This window comes from Pteronotus mesoamericanus, unplaced genomic scaffold, assembly GCF_021234165.1.
Source record: "Pteronotus mesoamericanus isolate MK-2021 breed Mesoamerican mustached bat unplaced genomic scaffold, CSHL_Meso_final scaffold_408, whole genome shotgun sequence".
NCBI lineage: Eukaryota > Metazoa > Chordata > Mammalia > Chiroptera > Mormoopidae > Pteronotus > Pteronotus mesoamericanus.
In genome coordinates this window covers 5,134,408-5,143,748 of record NW_026555315.1, presented here as the reverse complement: position 1 = coordinate 5,143,748, position 9,341 = coordinate 5,134,408, and the positions used below count along the sequence as shown (strand labels likewise).

At 53.6% G+C, this 9,341-nt stretch overlaps 1 protein-coding gene across 1 annotated transcript; it reads right to left on the bottom strand.

Moving 5' to 3' along the window:
- Positions 1 to 6,839: 6,839 nt before the first annotated feature.
- On the bottom strand, positions 6,840 to 9,057 carry LOC129086431 (eotaxin-like). Its single transcript, XM_054592934.1, has 3 exons — positions 8,920 to 9,057; positions 7,703 to 7,811; positions 6,840 to 7,308 (listed from the first exon to the last, which is right to left on the bottom strand). Exons 1-3 carry the CDS (start codon positions 8,993 to 8,995, stop codon positions 7,203 to 7,205), a joined length of 291 nt encoding a protein of 96 aa, XP_054448909.1. The 5' UTR covers positions 8,996 to 9,057; the 3' UTR covers positions 6,840 to 7,202.
- Between the last annotated feature and the right edge of the window lie 284 nt (positions 9,058 to 9,341).

The window sequence follows — 9,341 nt, the reverse complement described above, 5'->3', positions numbered from 1 at the left end:
AGCTTAATAAACTAGGAAGCAGGAGACTGTTCGCTTCACCAGGAAGCTACAGCTTTTCACATTGGAGGGGACCACAGCACCGTGCTCTGCCAAGGAGGTTACACACACCCCTTCCCCTTTTCCCAGACCAGATTGCCAGGTGGGTGCAGAGGAAGGCAGGCACATGCACAGAAGAAGTCAAAAGGGCACCGGGGGAGGTGCTTGACCACAGAGGCCAGTCAGTCTAGCCTGGGGGAGAAGGGGTTGATGAGGAGGTAACCCCTACCAAAGCCCGTGAAAGCTTGGGAAATTGTTTGCTCATCTTGAAAAGGCACCCCGTCCATCCCAAACCTGAGCTAATACGGTCCCAGAGGAATGAAACGGCTCTCTCTCTCTGGCTTGGGGCCCCCACTTCTCACATGCACGCTCACATTCCCTCTCCATGGCCGTGTGGCCTTGGCAGCTGCATGGCCAGCAGAGCAGCTGGGACAAGCTGAGTCACCTGGATGGGGACTGAGATTGCTTAGCAGTGGCCTATGGGCCCCAAAAGACGAAGCTTTATCATGAAGCAGAAACTCTGGACACTATGCCGGCTTTTGCATTGGCCTTACTGAGGATGCGATTGGGCTTTTTCCCTGGCAAGGTGGATGGGGGAGGGCATGGGGAAGTCAGGAGGGGAACCCCGTTAATTTTACATCACCGATAAACCCTACCACAGAGCCCCCTCCTCCTGTGCAGGTCTCAGGAAATTCCTTTTCTCTAGACCCTGCAAGAGCTTGCTCTCCACCGATAACACTATCAGGAGGCTGAAATATCTTCTCACGTCTGTGCCCACAACTTTATACTCCATGGGCAGGAGGTGCCAAGCCCAGTTCAAGGTGGATTGGATTGGGGATTCCTTGAAGGAGAAGAGAGAGCGTGTGTACAGTATGTGGGAACATGGGCCCTTTCCCAAGCTCCAACTCCCTCTCCCATCCTGTGGAAATTTGATGAACGCCTCCTGTGCATGAACAACATACCGGGGGAGCCCGGCCAACTCCTTAGTCAAGAAACGGCCAACCGGAACCTGCTTCCATGTGTGAGCCTAGACCATAAACAACTGCAGAGAAACAGATACCATTTTAATTGGACACAGCTTGTGTACGAGCGCATCCCCCTGCCTCCTGTGCCCCGTGGGCTTTGTTTTCTGCACCATGTATATAACCCTGCGCCGAAAAAGCCTGTGTCATGAGAAACATCACCAGCCAGCCATGCAAGTCCTTGTAAGCCCTTGCCTTTCACAACCAGTCTGCTGAGTTATCTTTTTATGAATCAGCTGAGGTTTTCTCACCCTCGGCTGTTGGCATAGCAACTGGCATATCAGCAGGATTCTAGAGAAATTCCAGTAGAGTTGACAGCTGGGCATGATAGGAGGAGAGGCCATGCAAACGTGGCTGAGGAAATCCCAGTTTGAAAAAGGAGCTCCACAGCGGGGCGGTGTGGAAATCGGACGAGGCAACCCTGACTGATAGTTGGGTGCCATGCGTGAGTCTGGGGACGCCCTGAAGACACCGCAGGAGGGATCTCTGTCCTGGGCTCAGGGGCATGGAAGCTGTGGCTGGCAAAACGAAAAGGAAACTTTTAAAATGAGTCCTTTACGCACCCTAAATCCTCCTCCTGGAGGCCCAGAGGCTGCTGCCTTCCCCGGGACAACAGGCAAATAGCTGCAGGAGCGGCGTGGGCTACAGCGCCCCCTGGGTATGGCAAAAAACGAGTGCCATTTTCAGACCTCAAGGGCTGAAGTCGCCCCAGCCTGAGCCTCCCCACCCCTCTCCTAGCCTCCGTAGATGTCGTCAAGGACTCTGGGCAGTTACACAAGTCAATTCTGAGCATGCTAAAGGAATGCAATAACCACCAAGAATCCAAAAATACAAGCTTATCCCTGAACCACTGTAGGAAAATGTTGCAAGCATTCATTGCGTTACTAGGTTGTGGGATAGCCTTTATTCCTCCAGTGGCCCGTATACTGTAACCTGTGTATGTTTACTCTTACAAGGAAAGGAAAACAGTGGTTTGGCAGGAGCGCCAGAGGGCTTTGGAGGAAGCAAACAAAGCAGTAAAACAGGTACCGATGTTCGATATCTATGTTCCAGCTCTGCCTAGAGTGTCGGACGTAGTGCGACCCAGGAGCAGGTGTCCTGGGGCCTCTGGCAATAGCATGGGAAGCTCCACTTTCCAAGAGGATTTTGGTTCCAGGTGTGGAGAGAGGATGAGGAAGATACAGTCTAATAAAGAAATAGCTCTGCGGCGCCTAGTGAGCCCTGCCGGCAATGGAGCCCGTAACTGGACGCTCTGCTGCTGCAGGCAGCTGCCTGGCGTGGCTCACGCCCTGAAGCCAGGCACGGCGCAGACACAAATTGTCATGAGACGGAGTGTTTCTCTGCAGCAGAGGCGTGTGCACGCAGCAGCCCATCCTAGCCCAGAGCTACAGAGATCGCTGGGGCCAGCTGCCATTGTGTTGCAAGATGCAGAAAAGACACCTAAGCAAGGACCTGTTGGCCCCTCGGTGGCGAAAGCTGTTTGGTCCCCATACCACCTGAAGCGAGCATGGCATATGGATGGCTCGGGCAAAGGACAGCCCCCTACATGGCATGCTCGGCACTGGACTGTCAGCCACAGGCCCTGTGGGGAGAAACCGTGTGGGCTGGCAGAGGGACGGTGTATAGACTCAGGAGGTGACACTACATCATGTCTCAGGACATCAGCGGGTACAACGTCCAGGGAACGATGAGGCAGATGCTCTCGCTGGCATTCGCTGGCCAGCAGAGGACCCAGCAGAAGACCTGGCAGCGTGGCCACCTAGGAAAACAAAACACGCCGTGTAGAAAACCCTGTGGGCAGCAGCGCTAGCCTGGGGCCTCCCAGTGAAAATGGCTGACACTGTTCCAGCTTGTCAGCAGTGCGCTGTGTGTGTGCGGAGTGGCCCCCGCGTCCCTGGCTGGCGGCGGCAGGACATGGTGTGCAGCCCTGGGCTGAAAGCCACAATGTGGAGTGGCAGCGGCACCTCCCTTGCAATCCGACGGGAGCTGGACCGATAGAGCGTTGCAATGGACTGTTGGAAAACGCTCTGAACAGCGAGGGAGGGTTGTTACAAGGACGGACCGCGAGACCCCCTGATGTGCTGCGAACCGTGGGTGAAAAGCCGTGACCAGACCCGCGGTGTTCCAGATGCTGCCACAGAGGTGGGCATGGCTGCTGAGAGTGCAAGTTCGAACAGTGGATACTCAGATAAGACCGCCCTGGGGAGTGGAGAATAACCTGTTGCGGCCAGCACCGCAGGACATCCACCCTGGGGCTAGTGCGTTACCTTGGCCCTGGGAGACTCAAGCTGGTATCTGCTGGTGCGCTTTTTTTAAATAAAGATTTTATTTATTTATTTTTAGAGAGAGGGGAAGGGAGGGAGAAAGAGAGGGAGAGAAACATCAGTGTGTGGTTGCCTCTTGAGTGCCTCCTACTGGGGACCTGGCCCACAACCCAGACATGTGCCCTGACTGGGAATCGAACCAGCAACCCTTTGGTTTGCAGGCCGGCCCTCAATCCACTGAGCCACAGCAGCCAGGGCTAGTGGTTCACTTTCTTAGCTTCATGGGGGGAGGGACTTGCCCAGGGCTTGCTTATACAACCTACCATAACGGTAAATGGCCAACTACTATTCAAGTAAATAACCCTGGGAAGCTTACTGGGGTAGGTACCGTAATTATTTCCATCTGGCAGATTCATTGTCCTGTCACAGCCAGCATCCTAGGTCTGGGGCATGTCACTGGTCAAAAGGTATGGTGTAGGTGGCCAGGGAGATCACCCAAACAAGCCACTGTCCTTACACAGGATAGAGCAGTGACTTGCATACTTACTGCCCACTGGTGCTGACTTGCCTCTGCCGGTGCCTATTAAACATTTGCCTTATTCTCCTTCGTTCAGCGCAGGGGGCCTGCTTTGTGGATGGGCTGCTGAGCGGGAGCCCGGCCCGGTGTTCGGACTCGTAGGAGTGCCCAGAGGTGCCCCTCTCTGATGCTGCTGGTCGGCCTTGGAAAACGAACCCGTGAACCCCACAACCTCACAGAATGGTCCTATCTCAGCGTGGTTTGGCAAATTGTCTTGGGGCTGGCGATCAGCTTTATATACTCTAATATTAATCCGTTTAAGTCTGTCATTTCTTGGCTGTATGTTATGTTATTGGGTAGAGTGTGGATATAGCATCTCACCCACCCTTCGCTCCCCAGGGCATGTGCCGATGACGCAGGGGTGGCTTGTACGGGAATGGAGAAGGAGGGCCCCCATGCCGCGGTGGGGAGTATGGTATGTGAGGACACGGGCTCTTTCCCGGGCTCCAACTCCCCACCCACCCTGCAGGAATATGTTGATGGCTATCTACAAGTGGACTGCAGAACAGGCTTTGGGAGCCTGACCAGCTCCTCGGTCAAGAATTAGCAGAACAGAAAGTGTTCCTGGATGTGAGCCTGGAGTGTAAACAATGGCAGAGAAACAGAGCCTTCTGCCATCTCGCACAGCTTGCACACAAACGCATCTCTGCCCTGCCCCCTCCACCCTTGTCCAGTTCAGTGTCTGTGCTCTGTGTAACCTTGTTCCCAGAAAGCCTGTGTTGTCGAAAACATCGCCCGCCAGCCACCACTGGTACATGTGTAAGTCCTAAGAAACCCATATCATTCACATCTGGTCCTCCAGGTTATTGCTTTGAAATCGCTTTCCTGGGAACTGGGCTGTTTGCATAACAAGGGCTGAAGTCTGCTGGGCCGCAGGGGAGCCCAGGAAGCCTGCGGTGCCTGGAGTGGGGTCCGGTGATTGCTCTGAATGAGAGCCATTCCGTGGCAGCGACTAGCAGCTCTCTGGTGGCTCCTGGGGTCCTTGCTTCTACTTGCGGCTCTCCTAGAGAAGCTTCTCGAATGGCTCTGTCTGAAGGGTAGCAGGTGTGCCATCACCTCAGCCTCTGTCTGACATGGGAGTGGGATAGAGAACCCTTGCCCAAACTTCCCTGCCCCAGTGGATGAATGAATGATGTTTCCCAACAGGAGGTGCTGTCGGTGCAGGGGGTCTTGTGGAGTCATCTGTTAGATGCCATCCTTTCTCCCCTAAAACATTAGTCTCCTCCTATTATGAGTGGGATAATCAAGGCCTAAAGGAACAGTGAGAGAGACTTGACTGAGGGGTCCAGTGGAGATCACCTGCCTCCCAGGTCTGTACTACTCCTCGGGCGTCACTTACATGGCCTGCGCCGAGACCCCCGCGTATAGCAGACTCCTGGGACTTGGGTGTGACTGGTCCCTGGAGCTATACAGTGCGTAGCGTGGTGCGGTGGGCCCTCGGCCCTCTCGATCGGCAGCCTTGGGCCATGTGCAGTTACACCAGCAGGCACCTGAGATCTTTTCTGTGCTTGGGGACACAGTCGATCCCTGCGTCCAGGTGCAGGGGGTCGCGCGACGGACAGAAACAGAGGCTGATCTCGTCTGCTGCGGAGGGGTCCTGATGTGAGTTGCTTGTCCAGAAAGCAGAGTCTTGCCCATTCGGTCGGGAGCCCTTGAGCCTGGAAGGCCAGAGTATGAGGGGAAGGGTGGTGAGCGGGCGTGCGTTTTCCTCCCTGCAGCTTTGCAGCGTTCTGGAGGTCTCTGTCCTGCCAGTCCCGCTCCTCCCCCCCGCAGCATTCGACCTCTCGCGTTGCCCCGCCCCGTTCTTCTTGCGGCTGCCTCCTCCCCTCCCCACGCGCCGCTGCCCCGCACCACGTTTCCGTTGCCTCTCGCCCTTACATCGCAACGGCATGCTGACTGCTCTTCCCATCCTCTCCAGTCCGGCCCTTAGCCACACAGCTGTCCTTCCTGAAGCATCTCTGGCCACGGCACGCCTCCGCCCCACTGACTCCCAGCTTTCAATGCCCCGGGTGGCCACGTGCTCTAGGTTGCCTGGGACACTGTTAATTTATTTCTGTTGTCCCAGCATAATGATCCATGGTGCCTCCTCTTAGTCTCAGAAGTCTTAATTTGGGTGATAAAAATGACATGGCCATCTTATTACTTTTTGAAGGGAGCATAGACTCCCTACCTTCCCAGACTGTCCTCACCTTTCCTTCCCAAATCTCCCCACCGTTTTGTTCAGACCCTGCCCCTGACAAGTATCCACTGAGCTGCCACCCAACTTGAAAAACACACTGTGATCATCTCGACTTCTGGGCATTGTCCCCAGCCACGCCTCTTTCCTTTCCATCTGGCCTGAGACCTCTCTAAAAGCGCCCGGGCACCAGTCCGTCCATCAAGATCTAGTTTACGTTCCAAGCTTATAACTCTTAAAGTGCCTACCAAGCCTTAGTCTGAATGAACCTCTTGCTTAGGGGCATCAAGCCTCCCTCTATGTTTCTGGACTGAAGGACCGTCAGGGGAGTAAGGTCGGCACAGGCGGCATGTCGCAGGCTGCTGGGAGGGGACACGGGAGAGAGACTTGGGGCAAGCGTGGGGCAGGCCTGGAGAAAAACAGCACTGAGAATCCTGCTGAGGAACTGACTGAGGAGCTTGAGGGCTGGGAAACCGATCTCGGGGACCGGAATCAGGAATAGAAAGGGTGTGCCCAATCCTGTCACCTTACCCTGCATCGGGTTGAAGGCCCGCCAGACCGTACGGTCACTTTTCAGAAACACAGTTGCCACCTCCCATAACTACATCCGTCACCCCTGCTTCCGCCTTTCTACCTCCTAGCTCAGTGTAGGTTCCCCACAAAAATTCAACTGCTGACTGTAATACAAAATATATTTTTAGGTATTTATTTCCATTTAACATGACAAGTCACACCTTTGGTTCATAAAAATACAGCTTTGGTCTTCTCAAAAATACAAAACACTTTCACATATTTGCCAGGACCCTTCCAAGATTCCAGGGAGGTAAGGAGGAAAGTAGTGACTCACTGCAAAGAAACAAAGTAACATTATTTTGCAAGGGATTAAATTGGGACTCACGGAGAGGAAGGGACCTCACCAGAGCTTTACATGTTTAAAAAATAAGCAGTGTTCATGGCAGAGAAGTTCAAACACATCAATAACTTAAATGCAATATTTGTTTAATTGTTAAATAAAAGAATTCCTTCTGGAAGGTTGATGAGATTGTCTCAGGACGCATCTCACAAAGACCAGAGGAAATGAGTCAAGCATTTCTCAGGCTCTGGATTGGCAGGAAAAAAGTGAATATTTATGGCTTTGGGGTTTGGAGCTTCTTATCCAGATAGTTCATGGCCTGCTGGACCCACTTGTCCTTGGGGTTGGCACAGACCTCCTTGGCCTGTTTGGTCTTGAAGCTGTGGGAGAGAAGGGGAGCAATGAGAGGCATCCTCTTTGCAAACCATGCCCATTTAACCCCCAGATCTCCAGGACCACCTGCCATGGGGTGAAGGAGCTGCTATGGGCGAGGGGGAACGGGACAGAGGGAGGGTGGGGCTCTGGGATTAGCTGTTGCTCTGGATGACCCAATCGAGCCATCCTGGCTCCTGACTCGAAGGATTGGGCATGACCCAGACGTGCTTGCAGACAGAGGGCTAAGAGTGGACACGCCCTGCAGTGAAGATGCGTATGCTGCGTGGTAGAGCTCGGACTCTCTGAGCCTCTGCCTCCACGTGACTCTGCCACGGTTCTTGATCTCTGCCCCTAAAAATGAAGCTAGGGGCTGGGAGACGGTGAGCGCTCTCCACTTACATCACAGCTTTCTGGGGACATCTGCTGCCAGTGAGTTTCCTATAGCTTTCCAGTTTCTGAAGGGAGATCTTCTTGGCCATGCTGAAGCAGCAGACGGTTGGGACAAAACCTGAATTTGGGGGAGAAACCAAAAAAAAAAAAAGATGAGCCACTAATAACATGTAGATATTTTAAAGCATGCTGTGGTAAGGAAAAGAGAACATTTAGAAGAAGGCAAGAAAACATAAGAGGAGGAGGTAGAATTCATCTGCTCTGAGAGCCTGCACTTCTGCCCCTGAGTTGGGGTCCCCAGCTGAACAGTGAGGGCCCATCACCACTGGCCAAAGTACAGAGAAAACGTGGTCAATTCAATGAGCTTGAGCTCAGTTATCAGAGATCCACGCAGTTAGGTGACCGTAATAGTACCGTTCACCACATGTTCTCTCTGCTTTCTGGACACATGGTAGACTCATAGTTCTGGGCCACTAATTTTGGCCCAGAAGTGAGAAGCCAAAGTGACAAATGCCACTTCTGAGCCAGATTTAGTAGTTTCCAGTGCAAGAACACCTAGAGCTTTCTTTCCCTTTTGCTTTGGAAGCTGCACTTCTCTCTAGGGCAGTCGCTCCATCAGCCTGGAATCCTGAGAATGTGAAGCAGAAGGTCCAGCCAACATGTTACATAGATGTTTAGTATGAAGTTCAAGTCACTGATCATTTAGGGTCGTTTATTACCGCAGCATGCACGGCCTTATTTGTGCCAATAACACGCAGCACATCCAAGTCATCAGAGGATGAAACAATGAGTTATGAGAGAAACACTCAGATGCCCCCCGCCCGACAGAGTCAAAGTGTCACCTCGAGAGATTCCCGAGACACCTTGTTCCCTTCCTCTCACCACTGCTTCTGAAAGCTGCCTCGGAGTCCAGTCTAAATGCTGGGCCACCAGTCAAGCACACTTCCCCTCCAGCACTGCCCCAAACGCCCACCGCACCCACAGTGTAAGGGAGGGTCTGTCGTCCGTGCGCCCCATCTGCAGCTGCCACACAGGCTGCCCGATCACTCACATCCTCTCCAGCTTTCTCAGTACCCACGTCAGGAAAGAATGTCGGGGCTGCCCGGCGTTTCTAGTTCTAGGTCTTGCACTGATTGTGAGGCTGGGGGCTTCTTGTTCATGCATGGAAACCCGGGGTGAGAGTTTTGGAGGTGGTCGGCTCCCCCACGGGGAGAGCGGGGGCTCACCTGGATGAGCCACCACCTGGGTGCTGAGGGCGGCCACTGCGAGCAGCAGGCACAGCGAGGCTGCAGAGACCTTCATGGCGGGGCTGTGGGTGGGAGCTTCGGTGTGGACGTTGCCGGTGTTCCTGCTTGTCTCAGCCTCTCTGCTCCTCTGGCTGCTCTCTCCGCCTTTTAAAGATGCCTGAGGGAGTGGGAGCTCCAAGGAGGCTTCTGCTTTTGCCAGGTCATCGCCAGGTCATGGAGGGAGGTCCTAAATGGATAACTTCTATATCCAAGCAAGCAGCAGTGCTTAGACAGGCAGAGGAACAGCAAGACACTAGGCACATTATTATCCAATCTTGGGGCTGGAATGGGGAAGGAAGAGAGTTTGTGAAATAACTGAGCAAGGAGAGTAATCTGAGAAGGTCATTCTTAAAAGCTCTCCT

Excerpts from the sequence above, each read along its gene's own strand:
- LOC129086431 (XM_054592934.1), bottom strand. The coding sequence starts at position 8,995 with ATGAAGGTCTCTGCAGCCTCGCTGTGCCTGCTGCTCGCAGTGGCCGCC. Across the intron at positions 7,812-8,919 it reads CCAGGTGGTGGCTCATCCAG|GTTTTGTCCCAACCGTCTGC; the intron begins GTGAGCCCCCGC and ends CCCCAAATTCAG. Across the intron at positions 7,309-7,702 it reads TGTCCCCAGAAAGCTGTGAT|CTTCAAGACCAAACAGGCCA; the intron begins GTAAGTGGAGAG and ends TCTCTCCCACAG.